Source organism: Lemur catta, chromosome 2, assembly GCF_020740605.2.
Source record: "Lemur catta isolate mLemCat1 chromosome 2, mLemCat1.pri, whole genome shotgun sequence".
NCBI classification, from domain to species: Eukaryota; Metazoa; Chordata; class Mammalia; order Primates; family Lemuridae; genus Lemur; species Lemur catta.
Window position 1 is genome coordinate 51,669,332 of NC_059129.1, and position 17,056 is coordinate 51,686,387.

General features: G+C 54.2%; 2 protein-coding genes across 3 annotated transcripts; one reads left to right on the forward strand and one right to left on the reverse strand.

Moving 5' to 3' along the window:
- Positions 1–1,601: 1,601 nt before the first annotated feature.
- Positions 1,602–4,296, forward strand: GNMT (glycine N-methyltransferase). The gene is made up of 6 exons (XM_045541970.1): positions 1,602–1,848; positions 2,676–2,803; positions 3,215–3,331; positions 3,543–3,685; positions 3,767–3,888; positions 3,975–4,296. Exons 1-6 carry the CDS (start codon positions 1,643–1,645, stop codon positions 4,144–4,146), a joined length of 888 nt encoding a protein of 295 aa, XP_045397926.1. The 5' UTR covers positions 1,602–1,642; the 3' UTR covers positions 4,147–4,296.
- Positions 4,297–4,424: 128 nt separating this feature from the next.
- Positions 4,425–16,781, reverse strand: PEX6 (peroxisomal biogenesis factor 6). 2 transcript variants are annotated; one of them, XM_045541968.1, is made up of 18 exons: positions 15,792–16,781; positions 14,114–14,277; positions 13,565–13,648; positions 9,706–9,808; positions 9,488–9,621; positions 8,519–8,630; positions 7,957–8,165; positions 7,346–7,541; positions 7,076–7,152; positions 6,797–6,929; positions 6,513–6,718; positions 6,318–6,379; positions 5,996–6,104; positions 5,699–5,815; positions 5,496–5,573; positions 5,209–5,348; positions 4,714–4,889; positions 4,425–4,622 (listed from the first exon to the last, which is right to left on the reverse strand). In XM_045541968.1, the coding sequence occupies exons 1-17, from the start codon at positions 16,671–16,673 to the stop codon at positions 4,753–4,755; spliced, it is 2,943 nt and encodes a 980-aa protein (XP_045397924.1). In that variant the 5' UTR covers positions 16,674–16,781; the 3' UTR covers positions 4,425–4,622; positions 4,714–4,752. The 2 variants fall into 2 exon arrangements, with proteins under 2 accessions (XP_045397924.1, XP_045397925.1); XM_045541969.1 differs by having other exon boundaries at positions 4,425–4,640.
- Positions 16,782–17,056: the final 275 nt, after the last annotated feature.

Consider the following 17,056-nt stretch of genomic DNA (forward strand, 5'->3'; position numbering starts at 1 on the left):
TTCAAGAGAGTTTGAGCATTACTTCCCAACCACAAAAGACCCCCAAACTGGGAAGGAATGGGTCCACGACCCATTTGTGAATAAGCCAGGTGAATCGACTTTGTGCTAGAAGATCATCTGCTTGAGATCACAAAAGACGGTAGCCTTAAAAGTATGTTTGCAACAAATCTCCATACATTCTGGATTAAAGTCAAGGCAGAATATCCTGAGATTGCCACAAAAGCACTGAAAAGCCTGCTTCCATTTCCAACATCCTATCTTTGTGAAGCAGGGTTTTCTGCAGTGATGGCAACCAAGACGGGATTACGTAGTAGACTGGACATAAGCAACACACTTTGGGTGTCACTGTCTCCCATCACCCCCAGATGGGACTGTCTAGTTGCAGGAAAACAAGCTCAGGGCTCCCACTAATTCTGTAATGGTGAATTGTATAATTATTTTATTATATATTATGTTGTAATAATAATAGAAATAAAGTGCACAATAAATGTCAGGCACTTGAATCATGCCCAAACCATCCCCCCATTCCCACTCCATCCATGGAAAAATTGTCTTCCATGAAACTGGTCCCTGGTGCCAAAAAGGTTGGGGACGGCTGCTCTAAATACTAATACTTTTTTTTTTTTGAAGCTGGGTTTCATCATAGAGCACCTAAATCCATTCTTCTTTCAGTGGCCATTTCCAAATGAAAGGGTGGGCACAGATGTCTAAATTTACAAATCAATGCTCTTCTCCCAGGTTTCACTATTATTTATATGAATATTGAGAGAAGAAAGGAAAAAGGCCACAAACACCAAAATAACAAGAATACTTGTCCTTATATATTGAGACCCAAAGAGTCTAGTACATCTCACAGCCCGTTGGTCATTCTAAAGGTGACATTTCCCAACAGCTTTCTGAGCCCTAAAAAAAAAAAATCCCAGGTTTACCTCAGGTGCGTTCAGAGAGGGTGAAAAGAGTGACCCTCTACCTTCTTCAGCTTTCCTCTCCCAGGCAACACACACGGAAAAGAAAGTAATAATATGTGGGAAAAAAGATAATAAGTCGCCCTAAGCCACGTAACTTTTCAAATATTTTATTTTGTTTATTTATTTTTTGAGACAGGGCCTCACTCTTGCCCAGGCTGCAGTGCAGTGGCTTCATCCGAGCTCACAGCAACCTCCAACTCCTGGGCTCAAGCGATCCTCCTGCCTCAGCCTCCCGAGTAGCTGGGACCACAGGCGCGGGCCACAGGTCCGGCCCTGACGGCCGGGGAGCTCAGCTCTGCGTGGATTTTGAAGCTTTATTCCCTTTCTTTCCAACTGGGGTGGGGACAGAGTGGACAGTCTCACTGCTCCCCCCTGTCCTGGCCCCTCCCGGGTCCTTCCAGGGTAAGTGGGCAGAGGGCTGTGAGGGCGGCGGGTCCCCTCCCGCCGCGGGATTGCACAGAGGGCTGAGTCCCCAAGGCCAGCAGAAAGGGCCCAGTCCAGGACTGCCAGGCGGGGCCCTCCCCGCGGCTGACACAGCCGTAGGCCCTGGGCCCGGCGCCTAGCAGGGGCGTGTCCCCGCGCTCACCTGCCATTGGCCAGGTGGGGCCAGGCGGCCCGCGGCGCCCGCACTATAAGCGCGGAGCCAGTGGGTGCGGAGGCAGGCGAGCCTCAGGATGGTGGACAGCGTATACCGGACCCGCTCCCTGGGGGTGGCCGCCGAAGGGCTCCCGGACCAGTTCGCGGACGGGGAGGCGGCGCGCGTGTGGCAGCTCTACATCGGGGACACCCGCAGCCGCACCGCCGAGTACAAGGCGTGGCTGCTCGCGCTGCTGCGCCAGCACGGCTGCCAGCGGGTGCTCGACGTGGCCTGCGGCACCGGGTGAGCACGCGTCGGGGGTCAAGGGCGGGGGTACCCGGGTCCGGCTGAGCCCGGGCCGCCCCACCACAGCACCGCAGCCGGGCACGTAGGGGCAGGTGGGAGGCCAGGGCCAGGAACCGGTGCCTGCTGGGCACTGCGAGTGCACGGGCCAGGCAGCGGGGTCAAGGGGCCCGGGAGACTGACGGTGAGAGAGAGGGTGTGGGCAGAGAAGTGAGGGGTCATGGGGCTTCCGGGCCAGAGACAGGCTCCTTGGATCCTGGCGCCAGTATGGCTTCTCCTGTGATGGCCTTGGGGAGCCTTAACAGTTAACATTTGCTCAACATTTGCACATACCAACCCTGCTACATCAGTTTCTCAAACCCTCACACAACCCCATGAGGTAAGGGGTGGTATTTCCTATACACTACTGGGGAAAGTAGGCCTCAGAGAAATAGAAGTTCCCAGTCCAGTGGAGAGGAGATACAGACCAGGTTGGTTAGGGTCTGTCCCATGCTCTAAACCACCATGGGATACTGCCTCCCGTCCACAAGTTACTTAACTTCCAGGAGCCTCAGTTTACCTGTCTCTCAAATGGGAATAACACCATTTACCTTGCAGGGTTGCCATGAGGATTAATGCACATTTGTAGAGGGCCTGGCTCTGAAAAGGTGCTTTAAAAAAAGTTGCTACGTGGTGATAGCAAACAGATTTGTGAGGTTATCTGAGGTCAGTGGAGAGGGCGTGGAGAGAGGAGGCAGAGGAATGGACTCTGGAGAGTTGAGACAGAAGGGTCCCACACAGGCCCCCCTCCCTGTCCCTCTCTGCCTCTCATCCCTGGCCCCACCCAGAGTGGACTCCATCATGCTGGTGGAAGAGGGCTTCAGCATGACAAGTGTGGATGCCAGTGACAAGATGCTGAAGTATGCACTTAAAGAGCGCTGGAACCGGCGGCACGAGCCTGGCTTCGACAAGTGGGGTATGCGGGTCCTGCCCGGCCTCCCAGCCCAGCCGCCAGGAACACTGTTCGCTACCCCAGGCTCCTTTAGGTGTGGGGGTGGGGATTGAGGTATTTTGTTTTCCTCAGGAGGACAGCAAAATTACTGTCATTTCCCTGAAAAGCGAGGCTCTGGCACTAGGTGTGAAAAGCAAGTTTTAATAGTGTATAAAAGTGTCTTGTTCCTCCCCAAATAAAACCCCACAAGCATAGAGCCCTCCTTCCCAACCATGGCTCCCTTCTCCCTTGACCCCTCTTCCCTCCTCCCCCTCACTGGATGGGAGTCCCTGTGTGTCCTGAAGAAGAAACTGAGGCAGGACTGCACTTGGTGGAGGTGGGTGCTATGGGTACCATGGTGCCACCCTGATTCCTCTTCCCCTTCCTGGCCCCCAGTCATCGAGGAAGCCAACTGGATGACTCTGAACAAAGATGTGCCCCAGCCAGCAGAGGGTGGCTTTGATGCTGTCATCTGCCTTGGAAACAGTTTTGCCCACCTGCCAGACTCCAAAGGTGACAGAGGGTGTGGCTTTGGGCATGGCCCTTGCCTTGAGCTATACCCCTTGCCACAGACCCCTAGCACCTGCTCTCCTGCCAAAGCAGACTCTGCCTTTTTCCTTTCTCTGCCTTGGCTCTGGCACCCTGGGGAGGGGAGAAGTGGGAGGGAGACCGGTGCTGGGGGCCCTGAGCAGACAGAGCCTTTCTGCCCCTGCCTGGAGCTCAGGGGACCAGAGTGAGCACCAGCTGGCGCTGAAGAACATTGCAAACATGGTGCGACCAGGGGGCCTGCTGGTCATTGATCACCGCAACTATGACCACATCCTCAGCTCAGGCTGTGCACCCCCAGGGAAGAACATCTACTACAAGGTGGGGCCCACTGGGGGAGGGAGGGTCCAGGGCCCCCTGGTGGGTTACAGAGGCTAATGCGGCCTGCATCACCACTTACAGAGTGACTTGACCAAGGACATCACAACCTCAGTGCTGACAGTGAACAACAAAGCCCACATGGTGACCCTGGACTACACGGTGCAGGTGCCAAGGGCTGGCCAGGATGGTTCTCCTGGCTTGAGGTACCACTTGGCTAGGCAGGGGTGAGGTGGTGGTGGTGGGACCTGGGGCCACCTGTCCTCATGGTTGTCCTGGGGCTCTGTTGCAGTAAGTTCCGGCTCTCCTACTACCCGCACCGTCTGGCATCCTTCACGGAGTTGCTCCAAGCAGCCTTCGGGGGCAAATGCCAGCACAGCATCCTGGGTGACTTCAAGCCTTACGAGCCAGGCCAAGCCTACATTCCCTGCTACTTCATCCATGTGCTCAAGAGGACAGATTGAGTGTGGCCTCAGCTCCCACCACCCTCTGCCCAGGCACTTCCAGCTCCATCTGGGAGATGGGAACCAGCAGCTTCTAGAGCAGACCACAGGGGGCACAGGGATGTGGGTTCAGGCGAACAGAGGGTAAACAATAGAGTCCACGCCTTTTCAGTTCTGGCATGCTGTGTGTTTGTGTCAGAAGGATCAGGCTGTCACAATGCCCACCCCTGCCCTCCCTGACGGTTCACTCCTCCCCCAACCCTGCTCCTCCCCACTCCACTCTTTCACACCACACCAGCAGGGGGAGGCAAACACTTTATTTTTAGCCACAGAACTGGCCCTCTCAGGGCTCAATCCCCAGAAGCCCAGGCTCCAGCCCTCCTCCTGACCACATGGGCCTTGTCTTACAGCTGGCCTGGAAGGAGGGGCAAGAAAGCAGGAGATGCCTCTTGAGCTCTCGCCGGGCTCCCAATGCCACTCTGCACCCAGGGGATCTCCTGGAGGGGGAAGGTAGCCTTCAGGTGGGTGGGCAGCAGCCTGAGGAAGAGCCTTTCCCTCTCAGGTCCCTATGTGGGGCTAGGTAGGTACCTTTAGGCATTGTGACAGGGTCCCTGACCGCAGGGGCTCCTAGCAGGCAGCAAACTTGCACTGGATGCGCTTGTACCGGAGCAGCTCCTGCTCACTGACTGAGGGCTGCAGCCGGGCAGCAGCGTGCAGCAGGTCCTCCATGGTGAGCAGCAGTGCTGAGCTCCCAGGCTCCAGCCCTAGAAGTGACAAGGGGGAGGTAAGGCCAGGGTCCCATTCCAACTGGGAACAGAGGCTGTGGTCTATGCCTAGGCAGGGAGAGCCCTGGGAAGGCATCTTCCTGCTCAGAATCCCTCAGGTGTCAATAGTCCTTCCTCTGAAATTTAGAACCAGGCTTGTCTCCCACTAGTTTTTCGGGGTCTTGCTACATTGCTCAGGTTGGCCTGAAACTCCTGGGCTCTAGCAGTCTTCCTTAGGCTTTAGAGTAGCTGGGACTACAGGTACACCCGGCTCCCTACTAGCTTTTTGGATGGCCTCTGGGGCTGGCAAGTGGCTCACCTTCCTCCAGATCATGAACCCTGCGTTTGAGGGCAGCTGTCATGGCATCAGAGCAGAGAGAGTAGAGGTCTGCGCCTGTCAGCTGGGGCGGGCAGCAATCCAGCACGTTCACCAGGCTCACAGAGGGCTCTAGCTTGAATCTGTTTAGGGGTACGGGAAAGGAACGATTAGAGCTGGCATCACCACCCACCTCGAGAGCCATCGCTGACCAGCTCGTCATGTCGCACTTATCCCTCAACCCTCCCAAGGCCCTAGCTCTGTGGGAGTCTCCCTCTGCCAAGGCATACTTGCGTGTGATGGCGCTCAGAACACGTAGCTGGGAGGCCCGGTCCTCGCTCGCCCCCACAAACACCAGCTTGTCAAATCTTTAGGGAGATGGGCAGGGATACGTGTCAGGGAGCCCAGCCAGGAGGGTGAAGGCGGCACAGGATGGGGGTGGAGGGACAAAACCAGATGGGCCTGGTGGAGGTGAGAGGTACAGGGAGCCCACCTGCCAGGTCGCAGGAGGGCAGGGTCCAGGAGGTCTGGTCTGTTGGTGGCTCCGATCACAAAGACATCCTGAGTGCTGTGAAGCCCATCCAGCTCAGCCAGGAGCTGAGACACCACCCTGTAGAGGAGGAAGTGAGGGTGACCAAGGACTTAATGGTCCCTTTTGTCTTCCATGTACAATCTCAGAACTGGAAAGGCAGGAACCTCCATCTTTTGGCTCTAGTCTAAAGGCTGCTGTGACCTGTGTCACCTCCCTTCTCATCTGGACCCCAGACTCCACTCCCACTCAGACCCCCACCTGTCCATCACTCCTCCAGAGTCTCCACTTCGCCCCCGGCTTGGAGCCAAGGAGTCCAGTTCATCAAAGAAGATAATGCATGGCGCTGCAGCCCGGGCCCTGGCAAACACTGGAGAGAGAGAGGCCCACAGGAGAGGGACGCTCAGGAGCATTTGAAGTCCGGGGAGAGGGGAGAGGGAAACGGGGGTCTGACAGTTTAGCACTGGCACTCCAGTACTAGATCCGGCTGGACAGGAACCTGACTTGTGGAAAGGAGGACTAGGAAGGACTAAGCAGCCTGGGGGTGGGGAGGGCACAGGGACCATTGTGGTTGCTTACTCACCTTCCCGAACATTCTCCTCACTTTGGCCCACGTACATGTTAATGAGCTCTGGCCCCTTCACGCTAAGTGAGATGATGTGGGAAGGTGAGACCCGTCAGACACACACACAGTCAACCTCTCGGGCAGTCCCCCCTGCTCCCCCGCCTGCTGCCGCCCCTGATCCACCCACCATCCCTTCCAGGGCCCCCAGGCCACCTGAGGAAGGTAAGGCTGCACTCAGTGGCTACTGCCTTGGCCAGGAGGGTCTTGCCAGTGCCAGGGGGCCCGTGGAGTAGAAGGCCCGAGCGTCTCAAGCCCAGGCTCAGCAGCTCAGGGTGCTCCAGAGGGAGCTGAATGGTCTCCAAAATCTCCTTCTTCACCTCCTGCAGCCCGCCCACATCATGCCAGGACACCGAGGGGATCTAGGAGATGGAAAGTGTGAGGTTGGCATACACTGGGGGAGGGCTCCTATCCCACCTCCAGGGACTTGGAGTGGCCACCTTGGGGGCTCCGATGGCCTGGGAGTGAGCTGTCTGCAGTTGCTCTAGCGCCTGCCCAAAGTCCTCAGCCAGGAGGGGAAAGCCAGCAGCACAGAGCTCCCCCTCATCCTCCTCGCTCAAGCTGCCCACCAAACTGCAAAGAGAAACACAGAGAGGCCTCTGGAGGACCTCGTGTGAGGCGTCCTCCCCGCCACGGTCCCATTCTCCTTTCCTCGCCGGCCATCCATCCACATATGTGTCCTCTTGCGGCCTTTCCCCTCCTGTACTCAGCTCACTTACCCTGAGTTCTTGATCCGAGTGCAGGCTGCCCGGCTGCTGTGGGTCAGAAGGGCACAGAGATCCCCTACCACGAAGCCCTAGGGAATCAGGAAAGGACACATGAGCAGGGCACAGTAGTCAGGAAGCCTTGGGGAACTGGTCCCCTGGCTGGAGCAGAAGCCCACTGTTGAAGCCTTGGGGGTTTCTACCCTCACTTGCAGGGCAGCAGGACTGAGTTCCTGTGACAAAGGCCCTGTGATATCCCAGGGAGGCCTGATCTCTGATACTCACTGAACACCGCCTCGCCAGCTGTGCCAGGTTCACCTCTTGGCCCAGGGGAAGGTGGGCAGTGAGGGCCCGCAGGACGCTGAGCCGCTGCCCCTCTGACAGCACAGGCACCTCCAGCTCGTGCGGAAATGCCGTCTGCACGTCAGCAGGCAGGTCCTGGGCCCGGCTTGTGGTGGCCACAACCATCAGGGGAGGGCAGCTGCAGACAGAGGAGTGGGCACTGAGGGCAGCGACGTGGCTGGCAGCCCCCAAGCACCGCCCTGTCCGGAGGGAGGTGAGAGGGCAGGGGAGGGGAGCACCCACCCCAGTGCCTGCATGGGGTCCCTGGGAATACCTCGAGAGGGGTCCTGTGTTTCTCCCTCACATGGGGTGCTCATCGAGGGCACAGGGTGTGCTTTTTTATTAACTGAGTGTTCTCCAAGAAATACTAGGCCACATCCTCCTCCCTCGGGATCCCCCTCAGACCCCAAGCTCAGGGCCGTGGAGAAGGCAGCCAGCTGGGTGGTGGGTGTCTGAGAAGCCACTGAGGGGGTGGGGAAGCCAGGACTGCAAGGCTGAAGAGAGCTAGGCGGGCTGAGCCTTGCCCCTTTAATGAGCCCAGCCCGTATAAATACCTGCTGAGGGGGTCCTGGCTGAGGAGGAGGTGGCGCAGCGAGGCCACCACACGGGCATCCTCACCCAGCCCGTCGCGGTCCCGACCCAGAAGGTCCACGGCCGTCAGCAACAGGACTGCAGGCCGGCAGCGGCGGGCCCGGGAGAAGGCGGCCTGCAGCTTTGTCTCCACAGCTGCGCTGCTGTCTGCGCACAGGCTGGAGCAGGGCACCTGGGGAGGGGTCCCAACGAGCCTGTGAGCAAGGGGCAGGCATGATGGTGGCAGGAGAACGGCAGTGGGGGTGGGGGGTGTCATCTTTTCCCTTGGAGGGCAGGGATAGCGGAAGAAGGTACGCTGGCCAAGTCCCATCTCTTCTTTACCCTACCCCATTCCCCGGACTGTCTACCAAACTCTTCAAAGCCCCTCCTTGAAAGCACCTGTTAGTAGCTGAGCATCATGGGGATGAGTCTGACCCAGCGGGGTGAAGAGTTAGGGCCCAGCAGTAGATGGAGAGGAAGGGGAGAAGGGAGGATCTGAGCTGGGGAGGGGGGGTAGGTGGGGGTCTACTCTCCAGAGACCCTCACCTTCACTAAGTGGAGCCCAAGGCGACCACAAGCAGCAGCAACTACCGTGGTCTTCCCACTGCCCGGCGGGCCCCGTAGAAGGATGCTGCTCGTTCCAGTCAGTAAGGCACTCCTGCAGCCAGAGAACAGATACTTACCTCCTTCATTCTTACCAAACTTTACAGCAGCAGTCCCCAACCTTTTCGGCACCAGGGACCGGTTTCATGGAAGATGAGGTGGGGATGGTGAGTGATAGGAAGTGGCTGTAAATACAGACGAAGCTTCATAACCTCGACCCACCTTTCACCTCCTGCTGTGCGGCCCAGTCCTAACGGGCCACAGACCAGTACCGGTCCATGGCCTGGGGCTTGGGGACCACAGCTTCAGAGTGCCAAGTAACACAGGGACCCTTGGGTCTAGAAAGCAAACACCCTGTTTCTTTCTCCTTGAGCCCCCCACTCCCTGCCCTCGTCTGCCAAGCTCAGGGCTGTCTCCACCTGGTGAGGCCACATCGCCCACACCACCTCCAATGCTCTGGCAGCAGCAAGGAGCATACTCAACAGCTAGAGACTAGTTCCTGTGTTATCACTGTGCCCTCAATAAAGCCTTGACCATTACGTCTGGTCTGGATGGTGCTGAGAGGCGTTAGGGAGGGGTCTGTGTCTACACTGGGACCACGGGTATGCGGAGCTGTGTCCTGCAGGGCCAGGGGGGTGAAGACCAGGATGATCAGTAGGCTCCCAGGGGGGAAGGGCTGTGTCAGAGACAGCTGCCCCTGGTAGAGATTCTTCCTGCAGAGCCGACCTTGGAGGATGGGGGCTATCTCAGGAAAGGAGCATGGGAATTTGCTTACAGAAAGAGTGGCCTAATTGGACATACTGGTTTGAAGAAGGTCCTCCCAATCCCACCCTGGCCAGAGCATTAGGAACTACTTGCCTGGGATGTTCTGAGCAGGCTTTTCTCACACCCCAGAGCTATGGCTTCACTCACCCTGGCTGGAGGCGGGGCTTCAGGACAGCACAGAGCTCGGTCACCAAGGCCTCCAAGCCCGGAGGAGACAAACTGTTCCAGACAGTGGAGTCTCCTGAAGGGAGCCTTGGAACAGGGCTCAGGGTCGAACCTACCTGTGAAAGGCAGGAGAAAGCTTTAGTTTCTAAAAATTGTTTCCATCCCCTTCACCAGCTCTACTCCCGCCTCTGGGACCTCACCATGTACAAGGACGTATGGGTGGTGTCGGCCAAGTAGGCGCTAGTTGGTCCACCTGGAGCTTCCCCAACTGTTTTCTTCACTTTAAAAAACATCTCCCGCCACCTGCAGGAAAGAGACCCAATGAACCCCAGATCCAGAGTCCACACACCTCCCCTGCCCAAGGACAAGGTGGCTTTCCCAATCATAGAGGACAAATTCAAAAACAGCACAAATGAGTGCCCTGAGACATGGTGGGGGCTAGGAAGGTAGGGGAAAGGGAACGCAGACGGTCTTTCCTATCTCCCTGACTGGATCGTTCACATTTTGAGGGCAGGAGCTATGCCTGTGTCTCCACATCCATGACAACCATCAGAGAGCTTTGGGGTGTTTCTCGAGGCCTGTGGCCTACCCACCCGCTCCAATGGGAGAGGCCACTGCTGCACTAAGTGATGAACCATCTGATCATTTCCACTGGCTTCAGAATACAGTCTCTCCCTCAAATGCATATCCAATGATGATTCTCTATTCTGTCTGCATATTAGAACTATCTGTGAAACTTTAAAAAATTGGCTGGACGTGGTTGCTCATGCCTGTAATCCCAGCACTTTTGGGGGGCTGAGGGGTGAGGATCACTTCAGCCAAGGAGTTCAAGACCAGCCTGGGCAATATAGCAAGACCCCATCTCTAAAATAGAAAAAAATAAACAAAAAAATAAAATTTCTCACATATGATATGATTCCATTCAGTAGATTAGCGGTTGCCAGGGGCTGGGGGAGGGAGGGAATAGGGAATGACTGCTAATGGGTACAGAATTTCTTTTTGGGTGATGAAAATTTTCTGGAATTAAACAGTGATATTGGTTGCACAACCTTATGAATATAATAAAACCACTGAATTGTATACTTTAACAGTGTGAATTTTTTTTTTTTTTTTTTTTTTTTTGAGACAGAGCCTTGCTCTGTTGCCCTGGCTAGAGTACCATGGCATCAGCCCAGCTCACAGCAACCTCAAACTCCTGGGCTCAAGCGATCCTTCTGCCTCAGCCTCCCAAGTAGCTGGGACTACAGGCATGCACCACCATGCCCGGCTAACTTTTTTTTTCTATATATATTTTAGTTGGCCAGATAATTTCTTTCTATTTTTAGTAGAGACGGGGTCTCGCTCTTGCTGGTCTCGAACTCCTGACCTCAAGCGATCCACCCGCCTCGGCCTCCCAGTGTGCTAGGATTACAGGCGTGAGCCACCGCGCCCAGCCTCAATTTTTAAAATTAACATTTCTTCTTCCTTTGTAGGGGGTAAAAAGAGACTTCACAGGCTCCAGCCTCACCCTGATTCTGCTCCAACAGGTCTGGGGTGGGGCTTAGGTATCTCTATTTTTCAAAATCTCCCCCAGCAATTCTGATGCATAACCAGGCTGTGCCGTTATTAGCCAGTGTCATAGTGAGTTAGGGTTATTCAACCTACCAACAGGGAAGAGGGTTGGTAGCAGGTAGCAGTCGCTAACCCAATTTTCCAGATAAGAAGTGATGAGCTACTCCCCTCTGTAATTCTCAGGCAGCAAGCAATGATAGAGCCAGACTATAAGCTGGGCCTCTTTCAGGTCCAATCAGGGTACAAAGTCCTTTGCTTACACTGTCCTGTAGTCACAAAGCTGCTCCCTCTGGCAGCAAAGAGAGATGGGAGTGCCTCAAGGTACGGGGAAGCATACCAGGGTAGTATTATGAAACTCTTGTAACCATTACAGTTGGCAGTAACTGTGGTGAAAACTAGAACATAAGGAAAACTGTATCTTGCTGTAATCGATTATAAATAAGCAACATGTCAGTCTATAACATAGACTCTCAATGGAGCTGGATATCTTGAGTCAGCGCATATGGCAAGCACTGCATAGGAATGAGAGGAGGAGCAGCACTGCGGGTGTTAGGAAGAGGCCACCTTCTTTGGTGGAGGGTGGTTGGACCACCTCAGTGAGTAAAGGGCCAGAGCTCTGGAACCTATCTGGACATTGCTGAGCAACACTAGGTTGTGTTCCAGAGAGCCAGATGGGCGACAGTGGAGCCGGCTTCCATGCAGCCTGGTTTTGGGAAGTGGACAGGGGGAGAGGCTGAAGAGGCTACACCACCAACAGTGCAATTCCTTTCCAGGGATCACAGGAACCTCTGCAGGGCTTCCCAGGGCACCTAAAGCACTCATCTCTATCTGTCCTTGGACTCACCTGCCCACCCACCCCAAACCTGCTTTCCTAGGGACTTGCTGAGGGGGAAGAACCACATGCTCAGCACCCAGGAGGAAGGCAGGTTTCCACAGGGTTGGGACAGCAGAGGTTCAGGAATAGAACTGGCTTGTTAGTCTGTCTCAGGAGGTCTCAGTGCCTATTTTCCTTTGAAAGTACAAAGGGTGGGCATTCTGTAGTATTCCTACAGAAGGCTTGCTCATAGGCATTTGCCAAATTTGAGATGGGGGATGGAAGTGGGAAGTGACTGCTAAGTGACAGCCTGGCCATTTTCCACTAGACCCCAGTTGTGGACTTAATGTGGGAAATCCCAAAGATGTGCCATGGAGCCTAAATGGGGTTATAAAGGGCACTACCCAGCCCTTGATCCGGGCACCACTGCCCTGACATTAGAGGGACTGAGCCCTGGCCAGAACCAAGCTCTGGATATTGACCAAGGATAAATCAGGCACTCCAGACAAGGCATCTCTCTCCTGGCAGAGGACCCAGGCTGTGTGGCCAGAGACCTTGAACATGAAGGCTCTTAAAGTTGGGTTAGTTCTTCCATCAGTTGTGTTCCCTTTCTAGTAAACCACTACAGGAAATCAGTCCAGAATAGAGGGACTGCCTGGGGTACAGGACAGTCCCTCCTCCATTCACATAAGGCCAAAGCAGTCTCTTAATTCTTTGTCTCACCATTTTACATGGAACCTCTCTGGTCAGGGTCAACAGGAGGAGGAGAAAAGCTGGACTCCTTGTTTTGGGTTCTTGGCTCAGTTATGCTCTATTCCCCATTTTCTGTTGAGGACAGGAGAGAGAGTGGGCCTCTCAAGGACAGCAGGAATCCCTCCCTCCCGATTTCAGAGAGAGGGTTGAGAAGCAGCTTGTGCACACTTCACCAGTTACAGCAGAAATCAGAGCCTGTGTATCTTTACATTGAGATATAGTTGGTATGAGTCCTGGCTCAAACAACACAGTGGCTGAGAATGGAAAGGAAGGAATTCCATCTTGGTCTAGACCATTAAACTATTCTTATTGCTTTAATTTACTTTACTTTACTTTAATTAGGACCACTGACCAGTTGGAGGATAAACACCTCCCAAAGCCAGCAGGGAGTGTTTTTTTTTTTTTTTTTAATTTTATTTGAGACAGAGTCTTGCTCTGTTGCCTGGGCTAGAGTGCCATGGCGTCAGCCTAGCTCACAGCAACCTCAAACTCCTGGGCTCAAGCTATCCTCCTGCCTCAGCCTCCCGAGTAGCTGGGACTACAGGCATGTGCCACCATGCCCGGCTCATTTTTCTATATATATATTTTAGCTGTCCATATGATTTCTTTCTATTTTTAGTAGAGATGGGGTTTTGCTCTTGCTCAGGCTGGTCTCAAACTCCTGAGCTCAAACAATCCACCAGCCTCGGCCTCCCAGGGTGCTAGGATTACAGGCGTGAGCCACCGCACCTGGCCAGGCAGTGGTTCTTAGTCTTTCTTCAGTTACACACCTGCTTGGGAACCTGAAGAAGGAATGGACCTTCTTTCCAGAAAAATGTACATGCAAACAACAAAATATTCTTAAGCACAAAATTATTACATACAACATGTGGGGAGGGGATTACAGAATTCCTGCACCCAGGTTACCAATCCCAGCTGTAGGACAGAAGGCAGCTGCATACCTGGGCAGTTTCTCTGGACTTCCTTCCAGGATCTCTACTTGCCCAACTGTTGGCACACACAGAACGTCCCCTTCCTGGACTACCCTGCAACACAGCAGTGGCCCTGGTCAGCTCACAATGGGAGTCATGCGCATGTGCCTGACATCTCCCCCCTGCCCACCTCCAACACGCAGACTACTCCTTAGGAGTCTACTGCCCACCAGAGATTCCCAAGCAATTCTCCAGGGAACAAGTCAGACCTAGGATGAGCTGGGGGAAACGGTAGAGGGACTAGCAACGGGGATCAGAGACCCGTGAGGGGCAGAGTGAGATCCTGGTTCTTTTGCAGGCTTTTTTAATCAAACAGGTTTCTGTTTGGAGTGTCCAGATTCACCACAGCATTTAGATTTCTCTTCTGTGGTCTGCCTGACACACTGAGAGGCCTACATACAATTTGCCTAAAATGTGGCTTCTTTTAACCAGAACCTCTGGGGTACCTGGATCTAAGGCATGGGACAGGAGAGTGATGAGGGTGAGACGCTATTCTCTTTAAAGGGGTAGGTAGCTAACCTGGGTGTCTGAAAGTGCCGGTAAAGAACATGGTCATAATTTCCATTAGTGCTGTAGTGGGGAGAGGACACAATTTCAATGTGTAACTCTCTGGCAAACGGAGGCCCAGGCAGCAATGAGCAGCTTCCTTTGTCTTCGGGGGCAATGGAGCCTTCCAAGTACCTCTATTAGAGAAACAATCACCACTTTATAACCTTTTCCTAAGGAGGCAGGCTCTTCCCTGCCTTGTCTCTTAGCAGCCAATATAACTACTTTCATCCTTTACCCTCCCATAATCAATCATAAAGCTTAGGGGAGGCAGGGCCTGAGGTAGCAAAGCTGAATACTTCTATCTTCCCTAGAAAACAAACTTCTCCCTCTAATGGGCAGCAGGAAGAGATGTCACCTCCCTTCCTGACTCTGGCTCCAAAAAGTTCCCCAGTAAAGATAATCTTTCTATGATACCTTTAACTTGGCCCAGAGCCAGTGAAATGGTAAAGACGTTCATTCCCACAAGTCCTTTGAATGACACCAGGCATCCCCTGAGATTAATATTAAGTGGACATTAGTGGGGACAATCTGAAATCAGGCTGTGGGAAAAAGACATTATTTCACTGAAGTTGAAAGGGTTCCTGATATCCCATAGTATTAATTGGCTACTCCAGCACTGCCCAATAGTATCTTCTACAATGGTGGAAATAGTCTATATCTACATGTGGCTACTGATGCAATTCCTTAAGTGACAACCTGTAGTCACTTAAAATGTGACTAAAGTGGTTGGGCATTGTGGCTCATACCTGTAATCTCAGCACTTTAGGAGGATCACTTGAGGCCAGGAGTTTTGAGACCACCCTGAGCAATATAGCAAGACCCCATCTCTACAAAATTTTTTTTTTAATTAGCCAGGTGTGGTGGTGTGTACCTGTGGTCCTAGCTACATGGGAGGCTGAGCCAAACAAACAAACAAACAAACAAAAACTTTGGCTTAAGCAACTGAATAACTGAATTTTTTACTTTATTTAAAGTGGCTAGTGGATTACATATTGGACAGCACCACCCTAGACCATATATCTAAGTGCTTAATTAAACATTATACTGTATTTGTCCCCCAAACACAACTGTCTTCTTGAAGTAAAGGCAGAAAACAAAAATTTCTCTTGGATGTATTTAATAAAATATTAAAATTAAACACCAGGCTGCAAAGATGATAAAGAGCCCTTTCCTTCAATTTACAATATATAATTGAGGATTAGACAGATCACATAATCATAACCAGACCAAACAAGAAAGGTACAAATGTTATAAGAGAAAGAAGTCACGTTAAATTTGTGGTGATGAGACTATGAAAGGCTTTGTGAGGAAGGTGTCATCTTTAGATGGGTATTGAGGGAAAGGATAGGCATTGAGGGTGGGGAACCTGTGGCCTTGGGGCTGCAGGTTCCCCACGCCTTGATCTGGTAATTTGACTGAATCTCACCTTTCATCTGAACAGATGAAAGCTCATGCACCACTACACTACGGAGGCTTATGACATTTTGATTATAGAAAATGAACAAGGCTAAGAGACATTAAGTGAAAAGTCGAAGGTTGTATGGAGTAAGGGACCTAAATTCTACAGCTCTGGTCTTCCAATTCAGTTAGGACAGAGAAGAGGGCACAAGGAAGAGGAAGCACTTTTGACCTCAGTCCTGTCTCCTACCTGAATTCTGAGCTCTCCCACTTCCAGGGGGTCGCAGCCAAGATTAAAAGCCAGAGTGGCAGGCACAAGCGCCAGTCCGTCAGCGAGGGGCTCTCCCAGCTGTCCAGAGCCAGGTCCCAGCCTTTGAGAGAGGTCCCAGCGAGGTTCTAGGACCTGCACTGTGACCAAGTGCGGCCGGGAAGTGTCGGATGGCTCTCCAGCCCGGGCCACCCACACCCATTCTCCCTGGAAAAGGCCGAGGCCACGGAGACAACTCCGGCTCACTCCCAGTGAATCTCCAGTCCCTCCCAGAACTCCTTGGAGTCGCCGGACTTTGCCAGAAACCGCAAAGGAGGACACCACGGGTGGGGGTGGGGGCTGGCTGCGGTCTGCAGTCTCGGAGCACTGTCTGACTCGCCCGCGGAGCTCGGTCACAGCCAGCCGAGTCCCTGGGCCCAGCAGCCCTTGCAACGCCGGCCGCGTCTCCAGGACCCGCGGTCCGGGCACTGGCAGGGTTTCTCCGCGCCTCACTAGCAGCTGTCCGACTCGTGGTCCGAGCCCGGGCCCCGGCGAGGTGCCAAGCAGCGCCCAGCCCAGCGCCGGGGGCCGCCGCACGGGCCGCGCCCGCACCCGCGCCCCGGAACCCAATGCCAGGAGCCGCAGCAGCGCGCGGCTAACCAGCAGCTCCGGGGGCCCGGGACCTTGCTCTTCGGTCCCCGCGCCCGGCCCCTCCACGGCCGCCACTAGCAGCGCTGGCCCTGCCGGGCTCTCCCCTGCAGGCCGCAGGGCCAGCACCAGGCCCAGCCCCGCCGCCGGCCATGGGCCCCCAGGCGGCAGCAGCACGGCCAATGGGGGTGTCTCTGTTGGAAAGGGCTCTAGGAGACGCAAGACAGCCAGCGCCATAGTGACAGGAGATCAACGAGAAAGCTGAAGGAGAGTGGCTTCCGGACCAGCAAGCCAGACAACTCGGCGGCGCGAGCGCCGTTTCCGCTTCCGCCAGGAGAGACGTGAGAAAAATGAAGGCGCGTCGGGTACAGCGCGCATGCTCTGAGAGGATGCGCTGCGCCTCGGATTTATCGGGATGGTGCCCCAATAGCGGTAACCACAATCACTGCGGTTGCGTGGCCTTTACGCATGCGCCCTTTGAACCTCTGTTATAGGCATTTGCCTTTGCTTTCTAGCGGAGTGTGTCCTCTCAACTCTTTTGCCCGGTATCATGTAATTAACAGTTTATTGACTGATCAATGAACAGTCAGCATACCCCAGACAACTGGGCCCAGTGCTGG